This window comes from Panulirus ornatus, chromosome 64, assembly GCF_036320965.1.
Source record: "Panulirus ornatus isolate Po-2019 chromosome 64, ASM3632096v1, whole genome shotgun sequence".
Classification (NCBI taxonomy): domain Eukaryota; kingdom Metazoa; phylum Arthropoda; class Malacostraca; order Decapoda; family Palinuridae; genus Panulirus; species Panulirus ornatus.
Window position 1 is genome coordinate 5,470,960 of NC_092287.1, and position 24,287 is coordinate 5,495,246.

The window sequence follows — 24,287 nt, forward strand, 5'->3', positions numbered from 1 at the left end:
GTCTTGCAGATGGTAATGAAGGGCAAAGGAAAGATAAAGTAACAAAACTTGGGTGTGCTATTGCCTTTGAAAACGTATAGGGGAGGTGGACAAGGTAATCTTGCTATGCTTTACTTTCCATGCATTATGAGTGCCACATTGCGAATAAATAAATTTCATGTTCTATCCTAGGTGAAATTAAAATATTTTACCTAAAATAAACTCTAAATAAGTTAACTTCTTATATACATATTTTTCAAATATTTTTGAAAATCCTCACCAAATCTCTACAACCTGATTGAGTTGGTCGAACAAATTCGACACTTACCTGTATGATCCTTTGTTCGTCTTGCTACAATATCTAGAATGTAACCATCTAAATTATAATAATTTTTATTCCCTCTTTATCATTATCACTTATTACCAGCTCTTCGTCCTCGAGGTGGAGCACGCAACAGTCAACAATGTTGTCAATCATGTTTTCAGGATTGGAGAAACTTGCTGACGTTAATTAATAAATTCATGTGATATAAATATCGGAAATATTTTTCTAAAATTATATGTCAATTGATAAGTTATTTGATATAAAAAATATACACTACCTATACGCTATTGAGAAATAATTGATATGTGGGAAACATTTTACCGAAAAGAAATCGTCATGAAAATGATAGAGAGCCGTACGAAATGTAGGATATACAAGTGCAAAACATTATTGTGTAACTTTCCCTTATATTTGTCTGTTTCGTGTTCTTATAGATACAAATATAAAGTCAATCACAAAAACAAGAGTTATATTTAAAGATGGCTAAAAATATTAGATAGTAAGTAATGATAGATAGGTATCCCTCTGCGTCCGTGGCAATTACGTACACAAACAAAAACAATAGAGGTAAACAAGTAAAGGAGAACTTGGGGTTATACTTAAATAAACGTGACTGAACCTCACAGCAAAACGTAAGGTAGTGAACTGCAGAAAGATGAAACTGTCTTGCCTCTAACCCAGTTCAAGTGATAAAAGTCTGTTATTTTTTTTTTGTTAATATAAACATGACATCAGAGAAGAGCTTACCAGTTCAGCTCTATGGCACATCATCATTATGTTTCGAGAAGGAGGATTTCATGAAGGTTAGTTACTTTGAGAGGTGGTTCCAGCCCCAGTGTACTTTTTTTTTTTTTGCTGAGAAGGTATTAGCAGTGGAATGAAAGTATGATTGTTTCAGGGTAAACTCCACAGAAACACCAAGAAGAAATGCATATAAGTGCTTAGGAGGTGATTTAGGCAGTTCGACTCTGAATTTATTGAGTAAAAACTCATAAATATAGTCTGTGTTATATTCATAGAATCATTGTTACCACTGAAAAGAGTGGTTCACAAATGTGGATGTTCCTTTTTCACTCTTAAGTGAGAGTTTGATATTACTTAACATGTTATAGGTAGGTTTACAGGGGAGAAGGAATATGTGGGGTTAGATGATAAACAAGTAATGTAAATTATTGATAAATATAAAAAACGTAAAGATAACCTGCCTTTTGTAATGCTACAGGTATCTTATGGGTTCTATTATTGGTGAAATTCCATTATTTTCAAGAGTTCTACACCTAAATGTGCTTTGGATCACTTGGTGTAGAAGGAAAACATTGAGCTAAGATATCTAAAGAGATATAGGAATTTGCCTGTGTTTGGGATATATCTCTTAAGCATTGATTCGATCTGTGTATCTTTAGATTTTTGAACCCACTTAATATGTTTGCAAATCTTTGATTCAGATGTTATGATGCTTGGCAGTACTCTGTGGAATGCAGCAATAACAAAGGTACATTGGCATTTTTAATCCCTACTGTCAAGTTTTTTGTTGTATTACAGCTTTATTGAGTTTGGGTACAGACCTGCAAAGTGATTAAAGCTATAAAGAATCAGGGCAAGTGCCAAGTGAATATTTGATGTCAGTTGTCCACAGGAAATTCTTTTTCCTGTGTGCTAGGACATTAGGAAATGTCCACAGGAAGCTCTTTTTCCTTTGTTAAGACATTAGAAAATGACAGAAATATTGAAGGCATTCCTCTTGTCCATCTTCTAGTTCATAGATTGACAAAAGTGGTACCAATGAATTCTTATAATATAGAGTGCCTTTACCCCATAATTTCCCTTCATTTCAGTTCCCTGCCCACTTTATGATAACTTAAAATTTTTGAAGGTGCTGCACTTAGAATCTCACACTTTATCAATTTTCACCATATTGCAGATGTAATCCTTTTTCTCTTGAGAATGAGTTTGAATCACCACATGATTTATTTCATCTTTTACCCACAGTTCCAGCTGCCATTTTACTCTCAGATATGTAGAACGCATCACTTTGTGTAGGTTTACTTAATTCATACACAGACTCTCATCCCAGCGAAGCTGCATTACCTTACTTTAATTCACATTAACTTCCAGTTCCTCCTGTCACACACTGTTTTAAAACTCAAATGTCAGATTCTGCAGTTTCTCACTCAAGTTTGCCTTCAGAAGTTTATCATCTGCAAATAGCAGCTGACTCACTCTAAGTCTTCCCAATTCCCAGCTGACTGCAGACTTGCATGTCTCAAAAACTCATGCATTTGCAGTCTTCATCACTTATCCATGAACAGGGTAAACAGTCATCACACACCCCTGATGTAGACTACATCTCCTGGGATCACTTTTCCTCTCTTCCAACCCACACACACACACACACCATACTCTCTCAATGAAATCTCCTCATTGTTTGAAGTAGCTCTCTTCCCTCACCATATATTCACATCACCTTCCACAAAACTTCTCTATCATTCCTATTTAACACTTTCTCCAGATCCATAAATACCACATACAAATCAATTTCTTTCTCTAAGCATCTCTTACACACATTCTTCAAAACGAACACCTGTTCCACACATCCACTACCATTACTGAAGCCACATTGTTCCTCCCAGATCTGTTGCTCTGTGCTTGCCACTTCCTTCTCAATTGCCACTATCCCATGCAGCTTGCCAGGTTTACTTAACAAGATTATGATTCTATAATTTGAACATTCCCCTTTATCAGCTTTGTCTTTAAGTAATTTTTCTTTCAGTATTTATACTTTTCAGTTATCATAAATTTGATAAGAAGATGTATTGTAGCACTGAAAGATTTATTTGCTTGAAAAATGTTTATATTTTCAACATGCTATGGTAATTTCATTACTATGTACCAGGCCTTTCGTTCCTTGAATAGGCCTTTTGTTCTTTATTTCTATCCTGAATAATCAGTAATCTATCCTGGTAATCAGTAAATGCAGGGGGCAAATATGAACTAAGGTATTAAAACCTAACTTTGTTTTACCTTCTAGTAAAAACTTGCTCAACAGAATGCAGCATGAAAAGCATTTTCTTTACTTTCAGGATGGTTTCTCCGTGGATAACTTTGTGCGTGTTCATCAAGCAGCTGGCAGTGGTGGCCTGGAGAGTTTACGGGATGATTTAGGAGTTTACCTGAAGATACTGCGAAATGCAATGATTGAGCTTATTAACCGTGACTATGCTGACTTTGTCAACCTCTCAACAAACCTTACAGGACTAGATAGACTGATTGAAGCTCTAAAGACACCATTGGGACAACTAAGGGAAGAAGTCTTGGTGAGAAAAATACCAGATTTATTGTCTTAGCACCTTAACTTTAATGTTTTAAAGTGTAAGCAAAGAATATAGGAGTGTGAAGGGGCTGAAGACTGTAAGAGTGAAAGAGAGATATGAACAAGGTTGGGCAATCTAATGAAAAAATTAAATATTTGTATGAGAATTTTAGAAATATTATGTAACTTGCCACAGAAGTATAGGTGAGGAATATAGGCATAAATTAGAGAATGAAAGTAGATAAAAAGTTAGAAATAAGGAACAAAAGGCTTATTCAGGATAGAAATAAAGAACAAAAGGCCTATTCAAGGAACGAAAGGCCTGGTACATAGTAATGAAATTGAAGAGGTAGGAGCTAGCAGCACGAAGGAAAGTAAAATAAAGATGAATTAGGACAAAAGAGAAAGACAGAAGGGTTGTAAAAATTGGGGAAGAAGAATTATGAATGATATTGAGCCTAGACTCTGCTGAAGTTGGATAAATGATTTGGAGTGAAATTAATGAGTTGGTGCAGAGATATGGAAGTAAGAAAATAGTAAATAAAGCTAGAAAAGTCATATATTATCAAATTAGTTGATGTCAGAAGTAGATAAATATATCTTTGTTGAGAATGGAAAAGGAGTATCATTAGAGAAATGGTAATAATGTATCAAAAGAAATCATATGTAGAACAACAATAAAACAGAAATGATTAACAAGTGATTTTACTGAGGTAATGTACTGTTATCAGTGTTGTAATGTAGGATGGATAAGAGAACATGAAATTATGATTACGACCTTATGCAACTGATTGGATACTTGGAGACTGGTATTTTATGAATTAGACTGTTTAAAGAATTGATATATGAATTATACAGAAAGTAGAAGGATACATAACATTGTCCAGCAACAAAATGGTGGCCTTTGGTGGCCTCAAAATGGCCTTAAAGGCCAACATGTGGTAACTTCAAACCTTGCCAAAATCCTAAAGAACTTACTTCCAGATTTGAGGGCTTGTAGTGAAAGAGTAACAAAGAAACATGTAAACAAGTTGTGACAAGATTTTTCCAAGGTCTTTCTGAAGTCTTTTCTAGTTCCTTCCTAAATCTTTCTCAGTTCCTCATCAAATCTTCCCCTGGTCTTCCCAGTATCTTCCCCAGATCTGCTTCAGGTACTCCCAAGCTCTGCCAAGGGCTTCTCAAGACCCTTCTAAGGTCTCTCAGGTACATTTGAAAGGCTACATTAGGTAGTAAAAAACTGGTATTACCAACCCATTTTTCACTGAGCATACATACAGGTTGTCTTGTTTGCCCAAATTTGCTTGACTGGTTAAATTGGCCTTTAAGGCCATGGCATACAGCCCATGTAACTTCCCCCACAAAGCAGGACTTTTTCTCACCAATTTGAGACTAACTGGTTGACCAATTTGCCAAAAATTGCTATATTGCTTGATTTGGTCTCATTATGGAGCTTCAAAATGGCCTCTGAGACCATTGCTGCATCACCTGTCTTATAAACTTATAAACTCCAACCCACAAGTACCCTTCCCGGCTCACGTCTTAAACTAGTCCATTAGCAGCTACACTCCCCAAACAAACTCAAATCACACTTTCCTGTCTGCTCTGGATATCACCCATCCCTACAACACTGCAAACTCATCATCATATCCTAAGACCCTTTATGCTCACAATGCAGCCACCACAGAGATGCCAACCATTTACTTCTCAATTGGCATGCACTTAAACATATAAAGGTCATTTCACCTCATGACCTATGCTCCTAACCATTAGATGTGGCCAGCATCCTGAGTGCTGCAGAAGCCTCATAAACATAAAAGGTACTCTTGGGGCAGGTAGTGAGTAAGAAAGTGAGTTTTCTTCTGTATGAGTTGCAGTAGGATATTTATAAAGGTAGATTAAGATTATTGTGTCAGGAATTACATATCTTTCAGCGTGCTTACACTGTGGAGCTTCTCATTGACCTTCTTACATATTTCTTATATTGTTTCAACAGCCTTTTTCTCAGAATTTCTTGGTTTGCTTAATTGTTCTTCAACTGACAAGTTGTTCCAGGTGAACATATGGAAAAGCTGCAAAGTATCATTTGCCCTGTCTGCTGTATTCATTTATGAAATTTCTTTCCTCCTCTTTCAATTTACTGTACTTATGTTTTTGCTCTCATATATTTTAGATGTTGCTTGGCTGACATGCTATCTGCACCTTATTCATATTATATTCAGGTTTTCTCAAAGTTTTTAGCATAATTGAACCACATCTCTCTTTTCTTACCTTCTCTATTTTTTTGCAGTGCTGATATGTATTTTGACCATGGAATTCTGCTTTTCAGTTTTTATTTCTGGTGCAGTTGTTTAGTTTTGGAAAGTTACCACCCTTACATTTATGGAGTTAGGGCTCCTTTCTGATTTATTTGTTCTAACATCATGAACCACATTGTTTAATTCAGGTGCTGTATGATTACTTTTCCCAAGTGGGTCATTGTACCCAATAGTTTGTTTCGAAATGGTTGTACTATACATGAAAATGGTATCAGTTGTTAATAGTGTATATATCCCTCTAACTCTCAGTAGGCTTAGCAATGTATTGATAAAAAGGTGTCCCTGAATAAATCTAGCATCTAAATTGACTGCCATCCCCTTAGTGTACCCAGGCATTAGCAGTTGATTACTTTGTAGTTAGAATCCCCCATGATTATATCTTTATTGTATCCCAAAATGGCATATATCATTACCATCCATCTATACTACATTTAATGTGTCCTCTTCATGGTGTCATCTTGGTTACATTTGCATACATTTAGACACGTCAGCCTGAGCTTTCAAGAAGGATTAGCACTCCCTAATTGGTTCCTAATTCTGTTCCAGCTTCAAGATGTATGTTATTTCTTTAGGAAATTTATGTTCAAGTTAGTGGTAATAACCAATGTATGGTGATATATTTTCAGGCTGTTTAAGAATATCTCACACACACAGTGTACAGTGGATGTTACGACTATTGCAGTGAAAGGGTTATTAGTTGAAAATCTTCAGTCACATGCATATGCAGCTTTGCAAAGAGACTATAAACATGCATTGGAATATCAATGGAGGTAAACATTTACTTTCATGTCGTATGTGCTATTTATTTTCCGTAGAGTGTGGAGAAGTTATTAGTAGATGCTATTTCAACAACATCTACGGACCTGGAGAGAAGACAAGCATTGACTAAGCAAAAAGCCTTACTGCACAGGCTTACACAGATATCAAACAGGTAATTTATCTTCATCTTAATGTTTCATTGTGTTTACTGTTTATCTAGAATGCTTGCAGGTGGTTTCATGGTGGGTGAGAATTCATCTTCAATGAAGCTTTATCATCATCGATGGTTAGCAATCTTTTTAGGACCTTCTTGCTCAAAAGGGGTCCGTCATTTTCATGTTTGTGGATGATATGCTACTTAGAAACTGTGGGAGCCATTTGATTCCTTAACTAGTCCAGATGTAAATTTGCACAAGTCAGGCAACTCCTCTAGACTGATTTTATGATTCAAGCAAAGCAACTGTTTCATGGCCATGTATCAATCCTGGATGGTAGTCAAGGTGACAGTATTTGTTAATATTTCCTCAGAATCAGTCATCCTCTAGCCATACCAATGGCAGCTCTTTTTTGTTTTTAGGAGGGGAAACTGAGTGCCTTTTAGCTAGATATAGAGGACCAGGCAAACGATGATCCTGAATTACTTGATATAGATAATCTGCCTTTGGATCATATGGAGAATGATTTTGTTGACACTGGTTCTCCCAGCACTGCAAATTGACCAAAATGAGGCAATAGAATGTGTTTTTAGCAATAGTGGAAGCAGTATTGCCAGTGCTTGCTTGACCTTGACAGCATTGCATTTTGACTCATATGGCTGGCAATTTTTTGAATTTGCTGTTATGAAAAATTATTAAAAAATGACTGGCTGTAACAAGAAAATATTTATTCTCTAAGATTCATTTATACTTGGTTGCCTCAGTGCCAGGAACTGACAGAGAAGTGGCCTCAATCACTTACTTTCACTCTATTGCGGTCATGTGTAATGCACCAAAATCACAGCTCCCTTTGTACAACCAGGAACCAAAGACCATTCTGTGGTTTCCCTAGACTACTTCATATACTTTGGTTTAGTCCACTGGCAGCTCATTTCCCCCTACATACCACAACACTCCAATTCACTTTATTCTGAGCATATGTTACACCTTTCATGTTTTGGATCCAAGCACTTAAAACCTTTTCTAGTCCATCCTTCCATCACCAATTTGGTCTCCTATCCTTGTCCCCACATCTTCTGATGCATATACCCTTTGTTGACTTCACCTCACCTCACATTTATTCACGCCATTTCAATACATACTCTTCAGATCTCTCAGCCATTCTTTATTACCATTCTAATCTCTTACCGTACCATATCTTACTCAGTTGTCCCCCATAAAAATATATATTGTTTCTAAGCATTTCATTTCCAGCATGGTCACCCTCATACATACTTTTATGTGTAGAGCCTATGCCATGCATCCATGCACCACAGTCAGGACTGTACTAACAAACATGCCCATCTTTCCTTTCACAATGACCTCTCTTTTCACACATTCCTTGGTACCCTCAGAACCTTAGTCCCCTCACAACCTTATGGCTGATTCAGCTTCCATGGCTCTGTGCACTGCCATGTCTATGTCCAGGTATCTAATACACCCCATTTTCTCTAGGCTCTTTCCAATCCACCTCACACTTCAGCTTATCTGTTTCTTTCCACTGCTAAACATAGTAACTGTGTTTTCATTCTAACACTATCCCAAACTCAGACACCACCATCCACAATATCTCACTCAAATCTGCCATTACCATGTCATCAACAAAACCGAATCAGCTCCCAGGCCTCCACCCACAACAGACTACATACCTGCTCTTGTCTCCATGACCCATGCATTCACCTCCCACAGTACCCCATCCATAAACAAATCAAACAGCCATGGTGACATCACGCACCCATGCCATAGACCCACCTTCCCTTATCAACCCTATCGTACTCTTTCTCCAGATTCATAAATGCCAAATAAAAATCCTTTTGTTCCTCTAAGTACTTCTCATACAAGTTCTTCATGGCAAACACATGATCCACACCATTCATGAAACCACATTGTTCCTCTCCACTGATGATGAAAAGAGTAATAACGATAATAGTTTTCAGTGGATTCCACTTGCATGAGATTATGCCATGAGCTGTCATAGTGCAGATCATTTTGAACAAAGAAGAATCAGAATTTGTTTTTGTTATTTAGGGTGATGTTTAGTGAGGATGATATAGAGTGTTTAAACTTGTGTGAATGAAATGAAAGGCTCTTTGTACTTAATGTACCCATGTAAACTCTTTTGGAACAAAAAGATCCTTGACAAGAGAGTAATCCTTTCCATTCATTGGTGTTGATAATCATGCTGAAGCTGACCTCTCACTGACAGTGTAAAATATTTTAAAGGGTAATATTTTCAGGTGAACATAGGATTTGCAAATGTTTGGGAGCCACAGTGACAACCTCTTTGATTTGTAGTATGTTTTCAGACAGTAAACACAGTTGGGAAATGTACTACTTACTCCACAGCTGTGCTTTAGCAGAGAACTATAGCCATTTAATTTACTGTCTTTCATTTATTTATGTGAACAGATTGGAGAGATTAGAGGCCTTACTGAAATCTGGGAGAAAAGATGCAAGAGATGGTATTTGTGAAGATATAGATTCCAGTGAAGATTGCAGCTCTGGTGAAGGTGATCTGGTGGATCGTTTAGCTGCTGAAGTAAATCACCTAAACTTCCTAGTGTCTCACTGTGAGGGTGCATCTCTTCTTGACTTTTGCAAACCAGTAAGGATTATATTATAGCTTTCCTACTTAAAATATATACTAAAAGTATGATGTGAAATGTAGGTTTGCGGCAGGGGTGTGTGATGTCTCCATGGTTGTTTAATTTGTTTATGGATGGGGTTGTTAGGGAGGTAAATGCAAGAGTTTTGGAAAGAGGGGCAAGTATGAAGTCTGTTGGGGACGAGAGAGCTTGGGAAGTGAGTCAGTTGTTGTTCGCTGATGATACAGCGCTGGTGGCTGATTCATGTGAGAAACTGCAGAAGCTGGTGACTGAGTTTGGAAAAGTGTGTGGAAGAAGAAAGTTAAGAGTAAATGTGAATAAGAGCAAGGTTATTAGGTACAGTAGGGTTGAGGGTCAAGTCAATTGGGAGGTGAGTTTGAATGGAGAAAAACTGGAGGAAGTGAAGTGTTTTAGATATCTGGGAGTGGATCTGGCAGCGGATGGAACCATGGAAGCGGAAGTGGATCATAGGGTGGGGGAGGGGGCGAAAATCCTGGGGGCCTTGAAGAATGTGTGGAAGTCGAGAACATTATCTCGGAAAGCAAAAATGGGTATGTTTGAAGGAATAGTGGTTCCAACAATGTTGTATGGTTGCGAGGCGTGGGCTATGGATAGAGTTGTGCGCAGGAGGATGGATGTGCTGGAAATGAGATGTTTGAGGACAATGTGTGGTGTGAGGTGGTTTGATCGAGTGAGTAACGTAAGGGTAAGAGAGATGTGTGGAAATAAAAAGAGCGTGGTTGAGAGAGCAGAAGAGGGTGTTTTGAAGTGGTTTGAGCACATGGAGAGGATGAGTGAGGAAAGATTGACCAAGAGGATATATGTGTCGGAGGTGGAGGGAACAAGGAGAAGAGGGAGACCAAATTGGAGGTGGAAAGATGGAGTGAAAAAGATTTTGTGTGATCGGGGCCTGAACATGCAGGAGGGTGAAAGGAGGGCAAGGAATAGAGTGAGTTGGAGCGATGTGGTATACCAGGGTTGACGTGCTGTCAGTGGATTGAAGCAGGGCATGTGAAGCGTCTGGGGTAAACCGTGGAAGGCTGTGTAGGTATGTATATTTGCGTGTGTGGACGTATGTATATACATGTGTATTGGGGGGGGGTTGGGCCATTTCTTTCGTCTGTTTCCTTGCGCTACCTCGCAAACGCGGGAGACAGCGACAAAGTATAATAAAAAAAATAATATAATGATGTGAAAATACATGTTATATCCAGACTCAAGAATCTTCTCTGCAATGATAACCTCTTGTGGGCTAACATAAAGTCACACCCTATATTCTTGGCTAAGAATGAAATTATTAGATTTAGAAATAGTCTTATTATCGACCCTTGGAAGACTTACCCAGAAAAGCATCATACTTATGCTCAGTCTCTTAGGTACTTTCTGGACATCTCTAGGGGTTATGGAACATTTATGTATTTGGTGTGGAACCTTGAAACTTCCTTTTGTCAAGTACTAGTTAAATAGAGTAAATAACTAGTTACATTGCCTCATCCTGGGTTTTATGCTAGAGTGTTTGATGTAAGGAAGATGGCCTGCATCTCAGCCTTAAGAAAGCTTTTGTTGGAGAAAATCAACAAATAGTACTTGAGAATAGACATTTTGGATCCACCCTGTATGACTCTGGGGATTCCTCCTTCAGGAGAGACAGATTCTAGTGTACCCATGAATTACCATTTATTTATCTATTTATTCTTTTTTTAGCTATAAACAAATTAAACAACAATGAAAACATCACACAACTCTACCGCAAACCGACATTCACTGGGAACCAATCACTTTCCACTCTTCCTACTCGCACACATGCCTTACATCCTTGATAAAAACTTTTCATTGCTTCCAGCAACTTACCTCCCACACCATATACTCTTAATACCTTTCACAAAGCATCTCTATCTACCCTATCATATGCCTCTCCAGATCCATAAATGCTACATACAAATCCATCTGTTTTTTAAGAATTTCTCACATACATTCCTCAAAGCAAACACCTGATCCACACATCCTCTACCACTTCTAAAACCACACTGTTCTTCCCCAATCTAATGCTCTGTACAAGCCTTTACCCTCTCAATCAATACCCTCCTATATAATTTCCCAGGAATACTCAACAAACGTGTACCTCTGTAATTTGAACACTCACCTTTATTTTCTTTGCCTTCGTACAGTGGTACTATGCATGCATTCTGCCAATGCTCATGCGCTTCACCATAAACCATACATACATTGAATATCCTTACCAACCAGTCAACAACACAGTCACCCCCCTTTTTTAATAAATTTCACTGCAATACCATCCAAACACGCCACCTTGCCGGATTTCATCTTCCGCAAAGCTTTCACTACCTCTTCTCTGTTTACCAAACCATTCTCCCTGACCCTCTCACTTCCAACACCACCTCAACCAAAACACCCTATATCTGCCACTCTATCATCAAACACATTCAACAGACCTTCAAAATACTCACTACATCTTCTCACTTCACCACTACTTGTTATTACCTCCCCACTAGCCCCCTTCACCGATGTTCCCATTTGTTCTCTTGTCTTATGCGCTTTATTTACCTCCTTCTAAAACATTTTTTTATTCTCCCTAAAATATAATGATACTCTCTAACCCCAACGCTCATTTGCCCTCTTTTTCACCTTTTGCAGCTTTCTCTTAACCTCCTGCCACTTTCTTTTATAAATCTCCCAGTCATTTGCACTACTTCCCTGAAAAATTCATCCAAACACCCTCTCTTTTCTTTTGCTAACAATCTTACTACTTCATCCCACCAGTCACTACCCTTTCTAATCTGCCTACCTCCCACTTTTCTCATGCTACAAGCACCTGTTGCTCGAGCCATCACTGCTTCCTTAAATACATCCCATTCTTCCCCCACTCCCCTTACGTCATTTGCTCTCACCTTTTTCCATTCTGCGCTCAATCTCTCCTTGTACTTCCTCACACAAGCGAGTTTTGGAGAGAGTGGCAAGTATGCAGTCTGTTATAGATGAGAGGGCTTGAGAAGTGAGTCAGTTGTTGTTTGCTTATGATACAGCACTGTTGGCTGATGCAGGTGAGAAACTGCAGAAGTAGGTGACTGAGTTTGGTAAAGTGTGTAAAAGAAGAAAGGTGAGAATAAATGTGAATAAGAGCAAGGTTATTAGGTTCAGTATGGTTAAGGGACAAGTTAATTGGGAGGTAAGTTTGAATGGAGAAAAACTGGAGGAAGTGAAGTGTTTTAGATATCTGGGAGTGGATTTAGCAGTGGATGGAACCATGGAAGCGGAAGTGAGACACAGGATAAAGGAGGGGGCGAAGGTTCTGGGAGTTTTGAAGAATGTGTGGAAGGCTAGAACATTATCTTGGAGAGCAAAAATGGGTATGTTTGAAGGAATAGAGGTTCCAACTATGTCATATGGTTGCGAGACATGGTCTATAGATGGGGTCGTGCGGAGAAGGGTGGATGTGTTGGAAATGAAATGTTTGAGTACTATATATGGTGTGAGGTGGTTTGATCAAGTAAGTAATGAAAGGGTGCAAGAGATGTGTGGTAATAAAAAGAGTGTTGCTATATCATGTGTGGTAATGGGAATGGATGAAGGCAGTAAGTATGAATATGTACATGTGTATATATGTATATGTCTGTATGGATACGTTGAAATGTATAGATATGTTTATGTGCATGTGTGGGCATTTATGTATATACATGTGTATGTGGGTGGGTTGGGCCATTCTTTCATCTGTTTCCTTGCGCTACCTTGCTAATGTGGGAGACAGTGACTGAGTGTATTAAATAGATAGATAAATGAATATATGTATCCCTGGGGATATGAGAGAAAGAATACTTCTCATGTATTCCCTGCATGTTGTAGAAGGCGACTAAAAGGGGAGAGAGCGGGGGGTTGGAAATCCTTCCCTCCCTGTTTTTAATTTTCCTGAAAGAAGGAACAAGAGAAGGGTGCCAAGTGAGGATATTCCCTCTAAAGCTCAGTCCTCTGTTCTTAATGCTACCTTGCTAACGTGGGAAGTGGTGAATATGTATGAAAAAAATATCTGTATACCTCAGTGGTTCAAACCTTCACTTTAAATACCCTGCATTCATTTTTTTTTTCTTTGTTGCTGTCTCCCACGTTTGCGAGGTAGCGCAAGGAAACAGACGAAAGAAATGGCCCAACCCACCCCCATACACATGTATATACGTACATCCACACACGCAAATATACATACCTACACAGCTTTCCATGGTTTACCCCAGACGCTTCACATGCCCTGATTCAATCCACTGACAGCACGTCAACCCCGGTATACCACATCGATCCAATTCACTCTATTCCTTGCCCTCCTTTCACCCTCCTGCATGTTCAGGCCCCGATCACACAAAATCTTTTTCACTCCATCTTTCCACTTCCAATTTGGTCTCCCACTTCTCCTCGTTCCCTCCACCTCCGACACATATATCCTCTTGGTCAATCTTTCCTCACTCATTCTCTCCATGTGCCCAAACCATTTCAAAACACCCTCTTCTGCTCTCTCAACCACGCTCTTTTTATTTCCACACATTTCTCTTACCCTTATGTTACTTACTCGATCAAACCACCTCACACCACACATTGTCCTCAAACATCTCATTTCCAGCACATCCATCCTCCAGCGCACAACTCTATCCATAACTCACGCCTCGCAACCATACAACATTGTTGGAACCACTATTCCTTCAAACATACCCATTTTTGCTTTCCGAGATAATGTTCTCGACTTCCACACATTCTTCAAGGCTCCCAGAATTTTCGCATTCATATAATAGCAATAAAGCATTGATAGTGTACTGAAATTGGTTTTCTTTCATTCAGAGGGTTGCTGAGGTATGTCAGTTTGTGGAACATGGTTTAGAACGTGGCCTTCGTGAAGGAGTCTTCAATAAAGATTTACCGATGCTTAGGCAGACTTTGCGTACATATGCAAGCCTTGGAAGTGTTAATCATGCCCACCAGCTTGTAAGGGACCTTATCAGAAAAGAGCTGGAGGATGTAAGTATGAATGAAATCTTATATGCATGTAAGTACAGTAAAAGTTTGACAATTTATCATCATTTACCACTGAGAGCACTTATAAAACATACTTGTCTGTGACTCCTACTTAGACACAATATAAATATAAAAAAAAATTGCTGATATCTTGTTTAACAGCTGCATATTTTCTCATAACCTTCATAAGAAATGGACGTCATAAAGTATATTGGATGACTGTATGGTAAAATTTGTCTTTGAAAAAATGCTAAGTATTAGAGCATTGTTAGTGGTATATTAGAATGGGTGAGACTTAAAGGGAAGGGGTGCAAATGATTGGAAAATGTATAAGAGGAAGGTTCAGGGGCTGAATAAGAGGGCAAATGAGAGATAGGGTGAGTGATTATCACATATCGAGGTTACACCACAAAGGAAAAGTCACCTTTGGTGGAACTGTATCATTGGTAGTACAGTCTTGTTGAAGAACTTACTGGTCCTGTGGTAATTATAGATAAAAAGAAATATTCCTTGTGTTCATATTGCTATACTACAAAGTTAGCTTACTGCACGAATGAAATGTTTATTTCGCAGGTTATCAGTGAATCTGCATTACGCTCAGATCCTCGAGGTCTCCCAGGCATGTACTCAAACACTTTGACAGCCATCAACAATGTGTGTCTCCCTCTACTTTCTGTCACTACAGGTCATGGGTAGGTTTTCATGATATATTCATTTTGGTTATTGATACTCTGTAAAAGACCAAACATTGTTATCATTAAAACTTGTCATAATTTAAACGCCCAAATTTTTCTTTCATCTTTTGCCTGTCCTGCAGGCATGAGAAATACCTTAGGGAAAACCAGATCTCGATCATTCCTTCCTTTTGCTTCCCTTCTTTAGTTATTCCCCAGTTCTCCAAAACCTTTTGCTTAGATATCAAGTTTGTTTTCAGCCAAACAGTGACTGCAACCCACATGCTTTTAGTCATTCAGTTTATCAGCTATGGAGAGACTTTTGCCATGGCCACTCCCTTGGGGAGGTTCCCAAAAGGAATGGATATTAGAGATGTAGGTAGATAGATAGGTGGATAGATAAAGATAGTCTGATTTGAAAGCATTTACTAAACACACCTTCATATGGGTATGCATATTGCATATGACAAGAGGGGTATGTTATGAAAACCTCTCTGGGGTGGTGTCCCACCAGCACTTTTCCTGTTTTTCTAGCCCTGCCTGGCCTGTTCTTCCTTTTTCAAAAACTCTTTTCTGTACCTTTTGTAACAATCCTGAGATGCACTATGATCTGTGAGCTCTGAATGACTGAGAGCAGGTGAGTTAGTGTTGCCAACTTGTTGTCAGTCACTGATTGGCTGACAGTGAATATTATTTAGTTGAGCAAAATGCTTTGGAGATATGAGGATGAACTGCAACAAGTGGGTGAAAGTGTTTCCTCTAATTTTATGAAGGTATGAGTGATCCTGACCTGATATTCTCTTAGGAATATCTGATGTTTATGGAACACTCTCAAAGAGTAAAAAGTTTTCTCAACCTTCAGAACTATATTTTTGTTAGGGAAAGAACAAAATCCTTCCTCTATGTCACTCTTGGAATTTGGAAGAAAGGGAACAAAACGATTTTTCCTCATAGTTTCATATCGTGATACTATCTTTCTAAGGCAGGAGAGGCAAGCTCATGGGAAAGAGCTAAAGGATACATACCTATTTATATGTATGCAGTATGTTATTCCCTTATCCCTCGGTCAAGGCAACTTAGAGGAGTACGGGCATAGGGCTTGAAGTTCTCTCCCTCTGTGTTAATGTTATCCAACCCCTCTTTCATAGTGCATTTATGATTATTTTATCTTTCAGGTCAGATGTAGTAAGAGGTTACAGTTTCTTAGAACGTTCTGCCTGGCCAGAAATTGTAACAGCTTTAGAGACTGGCACTCCACATATTTTCAGTCCTGGAAACCCTGCCACCTTTCATCAAGTAAGAGTCCAAAATTAAATAGCAAATGAATCCTCCATATGTTTCATTGCTTATAGTACCTAACTTTGAATAAAGGAGGTGGTATCATTTGTAATCTGATTGAAACAGGTTTGTCAGTATTTTTATCTCCGAGAGGCCTTTTCTTGTTACAGTTTAGGGTCCTTGATGATTTTCCTTAATGCATAAGCAGCAGGCATGGTTCACTAATAATTTTATGATGGAGTGTGCAAAAAATGGAAAAATATTCTTTTTTCCATTGTCAAATGATAGTTTAGCTTTAAGAAATAACAGATATTTCACAGAAAGTTGTATTATTGAATTTTCTTAGATTTGTCTGGTGCTATGTGGTGCCCAGAAAGGGGATGTGAATGATGCATTTCACAGTTCCTGATGAAAAAAGAAGTAAAGTTGCCAGTGAAAGAGAAAAGAGAGGCATCTGGGTGGTACTTACAGGGAACGAGTGAAATTGATTGGGGTTGAAAAAGGGGGTAAATGAGAGTTGGGTGAGCAGATATCTGTAAACTTTAGGGTAGATAAGATGTTTTGGAAGGAGATAAATAATGTACGAAAAACCAGAGAACAAATAGGAACATTGGTAAAGGGAACAAAAGAGGAAGTGGTAACAGGTATTGATGAAGTGAGGATATGGAGAGAGTATTTTGCAGGACTGTTGAATGTGTTTGATGACATGAATGGCAGATGTAGGGTGTTTGAATTGGGATGGTATGTGAACTGCGAGAGGCATGGAGAATGGTTTGGTGAAGAAAGAAAGGTGGTGAAAGCCTTGCACAAGATTAAATGTGGCAAGGTGGCTGAAGGCTATGGTATTGCAGATGAATGTATTGAGAAAAGGGGTGACTATGTTGTTGATTGGATGCTAAGGATATTCAGTGTATGTATGGATCATGGTGAGGTGGCTGAGGATTGGCAGAATGCATGTATAGTACTATTCTGTAAAGGCAACGGGGATAAAGGGGAGTGTTCAAACTAAAAAGGTATAAGTGTGTTGAGAGTATACCTGGTAAGTTGTTTGGATGGGTATTGATTGAGAGGGTGAAGGCATGCACAGAGCATCAGATTGGATAGGAACAGTGTGTTTTCAGAAGTGGTAGAGGATATTTGGATCAGATGCTTGATTTCAAGAATGTGTGTGAGAAGTACTTACAGAAACAGTTGGATTTGTATGTAGCATTTATGGATCTGGAGAAAGCATATGATAGGGTTGATAGTGTGGAAGAAAAGCTGCTAGATGATGTAAGTTTTTATCAAGGGTAAGGCATGTGTACTACTAAGAGGAGAGTAGAGTGAATGGTTCTAATTGAAGGTTGGTCTGTGATAGAGGTGTGTGATGTCACCATAGTTGTTCGACTTGTTTATGGATAGGGTACACATGTACATATTCGTACTTGCTTGCCTTAATCCTTTCCTGATGCCTATGGAATGGAATGGCACTCTATCTACATTGTATAGTGTATCAAAACCAGAGCCCATCCACATGCATGCCCCATAGACACTTTTTGGTTTCCCATGACTGCATCATATACCCTAGTTCAGCCCTTTGACAATACATTGTTCCCTGTAAACCACAATGTTCCAGTATGCTTTATTCCATACATGCCTTTCACCCTCCTGCATATTCAGTCCCCTAGCAATCTTATTCACTCCCTCCTTGATCACCAGTTTGCTCTTAGTCTTCTGCTTGTTCTCTACACTTCTTTTACATATATCCTTTTTGTCAGTCTCACTTCATTTATTATATCTATTTATCTAATCCCTTTTAACAAACCCTCTTTAGCTCTCTCAACCATACTCAATACCACACCTCTCTCTTACCATGTCATTACGAACTGTATCAACCCTCCTCACACAGTACATTGCCGTCAAACATTTAATTTCCAACACATTATTCTCTTCTGTACATTCTCAAATGTATATCATGCCTTACATCCATACAACACCTTTGGGACTGCTAAATCCTCAAACGTACCCATTTTTGCCCACCCAGATAATAATCCCTACTTTTACACAGTCCTAAATGCATCCAGAACCTTCGCTTCCTTACCCACCCTGTGACACACCTCAGCTTCCTTGGTTCCATTCACTGTCATATCCTCTCCCAGGCATCTAAAACATTTCACTTCCTCCAAGTTTTCTCCACTGGAACTCACATCCCAACTAAATTGTCTCTTTGCAGTGCTAAACCTAGTTGCCTGATCTTAATCTTATTCACATTTACTCTATACTTTCTCCTTTCATGTATTCTTCCAAATTCAGACACTGGCTTCTGAAGTGTGTACTGTAAATTTGTTATAGTGAAACAAACACTGAAAGTTCATTGGTATATATAATGAGAAATGCTATAATCAGATTTATTTATGAGTAAGGTTGGTTTGAAGTAAGAACTGGGGAGATTTCATGACTTTAACAAGAAATGGTAGACTCGTATACAGTGTATATTTTTTGCCTTTTAACAGAGGTATTTGGAAACAACAGAATTCTTGGAATCTTTTGAAAAACTTCTTCGAAATAAGACAAAAATTGTGGCTTTCCGTGAGATGATCGAATACAAGAGCTTTCTGGAACACTGGAATCTGCCAGTATACTTTCAAATAAGGTGAGTTATGTGAAGATGAAATATGAAATTAATTTTGTATTAAGGTATTCCACAATAAGTACAGATACATTATTAATTCATAGGGTCCAAGCTTCTGTTTATCCACTACTTTTGTATATTTTCACTATGTCTTTACAGTGAAGAGAGACAGGTATTGATTTTCTTCATTCCCCTTCTCTTTCCTTTTCCATAACTTACAGTTGCACAGATTCCTGTTCTCTTGGGAAAAGGTAGGGGATAGTACTTCTACTGAAGCAAGAGTTGTGGGAATATGTGAAAGAGGATAAGGAAATGAGCTCCAGACTAATGTGGATAAGAATGAAAATGCATTATGAGAGATTGGTGATCATTTGTGCTTATGCACGTGGCCAAGAGAAATATGATGAAAGATAAGGATTTTGGGAGGAGCTCTTGCTTCAAAACTACTGACACACTCACTCAGCTAGTCCTAAAACACTTACCTGTCATCACATTTCTCATAGCCAGAAGCTTAAGCAGTAATAATCACCAATCTTTTGCAATCCACTTTAATTTTTACCCACATCATTCTGGAGCTCACTTCATTATGCTCTTCCACATACTCCCACAACTCTTGCTTCAACAGAAATATTGCTTTCTTCCTCATTCCAAGAAAACAGCATTGTGTGCAACTGTAAAAGAAAAGAGAGGAATGAAGAAACTCAGTATGTCATTCTTCACTGTGGAGATATAGTGAACAAAATACAGAAGTAGCTGATCAGCAGATATGGGCAGAAGTGGTCATCTTGTAATAAAGCTGTGTTAGTTTGCAAATATTGAGGCCCATGAAGAGTGGTTGAGTGTTTTCTGATGAAGTAAAGGATTTGTGAGGTGTTATGGATATTTAGAGTGTATGAATGAAGAAAGAGAAACCATGAAATGTTAGTCAGTGATGTAATCAAAGCAAAGTAGGAGAAAATTAAAAGCAAAGAGATTAACTAAATGAAGTAAAATGTTGATGAAAAATTATGAATGTAAAAGCTGGCACTGAAAAAGATGCATTGAAATATTAAAAGATATGATCGTCCAACTTTCTGTAAAGAAAATTGTTTGCAGATTACTTGAAATTTATAATTGATTACAGGTATCAAGAAATTGGACAGGTAATAGAATGCAGCTTGAGTCAGGATAATGATGGTCTTGCTCAGGTTGGACCAAATGCCAGGGGGGATTTCATCTTTGTATCTTCTCATACTATATGGGAGAGCCTCTTGAAGTGCTTCTCACCAGAGGTGTTTCTTCCACCACTTCTCCATCGATTTTGGAAGCTAACACTCTTAATTGTATCGCGCTATTGCACCTGGATAAGTACTACAACAGAGAAAATGAAGGTAAGTATAGTTTTCTCATGTTATGTGAATATCTTCTTCCCAGTAAGATTACAATTTATATTATTATTTTTTATGAACCAGGGCATGTGAAGCATCTGGGGTAAACCATGTGGGGCCTGGGTGTGGAATGGGAGCTGTGGTTTCGGTGCATTACACGTGACAGCTAGAGACTGTGTGTGAATGAATGTGGCCTTTTTTTGTCTGTTCCTGGCACTACCTCACTGGGTGTGTGTGTATTATTTTTTGTGTGGCGGGATGGTGACGGGAATGGATGAAAGCAGCAAGTCTCTTCGATGTACATCAACTGACTGTTATATTTCTCTCTTGTGTCTCCCCTGATGATGTGATTATTACACGAAAGTGCACTTGGGAACTTATCGTGTTTCATTTCCCCGTGGACTCACAGGAATACCTTGATCACGCGCAAAATTGTGGTCCTTTCCAACATGTATGTATACATTGAAATGTATATGTATGTATACGTGTGTGTCTGGGTGCTATTTCATGTATGGTAGGGTGGCGACGGGAATGGATGAAGGCAGCAAGTATGGATATGTATATGTGCATACATTGAAATGTATATGCATGTATATGTGCATGTGTGGGTGCTATTTTGTGTGTGGCAGGGTGGTGATGGGAATGGATGAAGGCAGCAAGTATGGATATGTACATGTGTATATATGTATGTATATGTGCGTGTGTGGGCATTTATGTATATACATGTGTATGTGGGTGGGTTAAGCCATTTCTCATCTGTTTCCTTACACTACCTCACTAATGCAGATGGTGATTAAGTATAATAGAAAAAAGAAATATTTTTATGTACTCTTAATTCCTTATTCCCTTATACTCTTTTCTTGATGTCTCGTACCTCTCAATTCTGTTTGCTTGTTATGCTTTATGTCCATGCTATATGAATACACTTCCTTAATTCAAGGAAAGCCAGTTAATGTAAATTCGTGGTTCTGGAAATTTAAAATTAGGGAACATAAACTTATAAACCCAAGAATATTTTGAAGTTGAAAAAATGTTACAAATATGGAAAAATCATCTTTGTACCTAGGTGATTATGCTGCAGTATCCAAATTTCATTTACCATAGAAACTAAACAAAACATCCAAACTTCAAAGAACGCTTGCTCTTACTGAGTCAGGCCATTATTGATGTTATTTACCATATAGTCCCAGTCAGTATGCATCACTGGGCAAAATTTCAGTGAAAAACATCAGTTACATTATTTACAAGTATGCTATCATGATAAGTGTACTGTATTGTAGTGAGAACAGGACAGTAACTTTCTACCCCTTCTTCACCAGTCACATGACTTCCATTCCACAACATCTCTTTCCCCCATATTTAAGGTTCTTCAGCACAGAAGTGTTATTACACCCTAATATTTTATGTTGTCATGAGCTCCATTCCCAATTGCAAGGGTGGGTCAGATGCTTACAGCATCCCAGTAGTTCTTTCATATACACCCTTAGCTTTATTTGTTTTAATCATAAATGTCCATGCTAAGAAAGCTACTTCTTCTTTTATACTTTGCACATTAAATTATTTTGTCAAGTTAAACCAAAGCTCAGGAATTTTTACTTAGATGGTATCAAACATAATTACTTAAAATATGTAATTATTTTTCAGGTAGCAACTTCATCATCACAGCCCATTAAAGAAAGCCTTACTCCAACAAAGCCACATGAACCAGGGAATCCTAATGTTGACAGATTTTCAGACAAGTCAGGGGACAAATCACAGATACAGTCCAGCCTGAGCAGAGATGCTGCAGTTGGTCTTGTTCACGATGTACAGAAAATGGCGCAAAAGCTTCCTTTGCTATACAGTCAATCAATTGAGCCACTGCTGTCTCACCTTCCCTCAGAGAAACTGTCAGTTATGGATGGTAAGAAAAGTTGCATAATTATGTCTGTGGTTTTGGTGCTTTACACATAGACAGCTAAAGACTGAGTGTGATCAAATGTGGCCTTTTTTGTCCATTTATTATACTTAACCGCTGTTTCCCACATCAGCTTGGTAGCACAGGGAAATACATACATATATACACATATACATATTCATGCTTGCCTTCATCCATTTCTAGTGCTTCCTCATCCCACAGGAAATAGCATCACTACCCCCTGCTTCAGCAAGGTAGCTCCAGGCAAACAGACAAAAAAGCCACATTCACTTACACTCAGGCTCCACCTGTCATGTGTAATGCACCAACCACAGCTCCCTATCCACATCCAAGCCTCACAGACCTTTCCATGGTTCACCCCAGATGTTTCACATGCCCTGGTTCAGTTCATCGATAGTATGTTGACCCTGGTATACAACATCATTTCAATTCACTGTATCCCTTGCACCTCTCTCACCCTCCTGTATGTTCAGGCCTAAACCGCTCAAAATATTTTTCACTCCATCCTTCCACCTCCAATTTGGTCTCCCACTTCTCTTTCTCTCCACCTCTGACACATATATCCTCTTTGTCAATCTTTCCTCGCTCATTCTCTACATATGTCAAAACCATTTCAACACACCCTCTTCTGCTCTCTCAACCACTCTTTTTATTTCCACACATCTCTCTTACTCTTTCATTACTTACTTGATCACCTCACACCACATATTGTCCTCAAACATTTCATTTCCAACACATCAACCCTCCTGTTCAACCCTATCTATAGCCCATGCCTCACAACCATATAATATTGTTGGAACTACTATTCCTTCAAACATACCCATTTTTGCTCTCCGAGATAACGTTCTTGCCTCCCACACATTCTTCAACGCTCCCAGAACCTTTGCCCCCTCCCCCACCCTGTGACTCACTTCCATGCTTCCATCCGCTGCTAAGTCCACTCCTAGATATCTAAAACACTTCACTCCCAGTTCTTTCCATTCAAACTTACCTCCCAATTAACTTGTCTGTCAACCCTACAAAACCTAATATATATATTTCCCACATTAGCAAGGAATGCCACAAACAGATGAAGATTGGCTACATTCCCTCCTGTCCGCTCTGTAGTCTATAATTAATGCACCAAAACCAGAATCCCCAATCCATGACCAAGGCCCCTAAAGACCTTTTCATGGTTTCCCCTAATTCCTGGTGCAGCAGTGACAATACATTCCCTGTATACCACATTGTTCCTGTTCATTCCATCTTTTGCATGCCTCACACTATTCTTTATGTTCAGACCCAAATGGTTCAAATAGTCTTTCAGTCTATTCTATCATATGAAAATGCTAATTAGCAGGAAAAGAATGTACGCTAATTTTTTTATTTCCTAAAAGCATTGCAACATGTGATCGTTGAGTACTACTAAAGAAAGTAGCAAAACATAAAAGAAAAGGAAAAATAGGGAAATGGGTCAAAGAATCTCTGACTATCTGAAGATTGATAGCACAGTAGTTGCAAATGGAAAAGTGTCCAGCAAAAGAAGTTCTTTTAGGTGTCCCACAAGGAACAGTACTATAAGTAATCACGATAACTGACATCGATAAGCATGTAAACAGGATTATAGATGTTTTGCACAAGAAACTAGTACCTAACATGTGCAACTACAACAAACTTTAGCCATAATGGCAAGGAAAGCACTTGCAACTCACCACACATCTTGCATGTTTAATGAGACAGTTCTTAGCTACCACTTGCTTTATACAGTTGTCTATTCTTGGTTCACCTGAGATCAATTTCGATTACGTTGTTACGTGTCCCTTGCATGTTTCGTATTTCTCCATGCAGTATACTGAAAAGTTTTTCTAGCTTCATTATTGGGTTACCACATTTCTTATTTCTTTTGGCAGTACATTGAATAATAATTGTTCTACTTTAATGGTTAGGTTACATTGAATA

The 24,287-nt window shown here is 38.5% G+C and overlaps 2 protein-coding genes across 5 annotated transcripts in view; one reads left to right on the forward strand and one right to left on the reverse strand.

Annotated features, from left to right (window-relative positions):
* Window positions 1–537, reverse strand: part of LOC139746194 (CCAAT/enhancer-binding protein zeta-like) — a 73,734-nt gene extending 73,197 nt beyond the window's left edge. For 2 of the 4 annotated variants that reach the window (XM_071657120.1, XM_071657116.1), the window contains exon 1: window positions 308–493. The gene's annotated coding sequence lies outside the window, so the exon portion shown is untranslated. Of the gene's footprint in view, window positions 1–307 lie in introns of all 4 variants that reach the window. The other 2 variants (XM_071657117.1, XM_071657118.1) reach the window with 2 other exon arrangements.
* Window positions 538–738: 201 nt separating this feature from the next.
* Window positions 739–24,287, forward strand: part of Cog2 (conserved oligomeric Golgi complex subunit 2) — a 33,465-nt gene continuing 9,916 nt past the window's right edge. Inside the window, exons 1-10 of the mRNA XM_071657124.1 lie at window positions 739–1,107; window positions 3,385–3,618; window positions 6,745–6,860; window positions 9,292–9,487; window positions 14,328–14,504; window positions 15,075–15,193; window positions 16,351–16,471; window positions 18,946–19,085; window positions 20,188–20,434; window positions 22,076–22,334. Of these exons, the coding sequence (XP_071513225.1) occupies window positions 1,030–1,107; window positions 3,385–3,618; window positions 6,745–6,860; window positions 9,292–9,487; window positions 14,328–14,504; window positions 15,075–15,193; window positions 16,351–16,471; window positions 18,946–19,085; window positions 20,188–20,434; window positions 22,076–22,334 (1,687 nt within the window). The 5' untranslated portion in view covers window positions 739–1,029. The remainder of the gene's footprint in view (window positions 1,108–3,384; window positions 3,619–6,744; window positions 6,861–9,291; window positions 9,488–14,327; window positions 14,505–15,074; window positions 15,194–16,350; window positions 16,472–18,945; window positions 19,086–20,187; window positions 20,435–22,075; window positions 22,335–24,287) is intronic.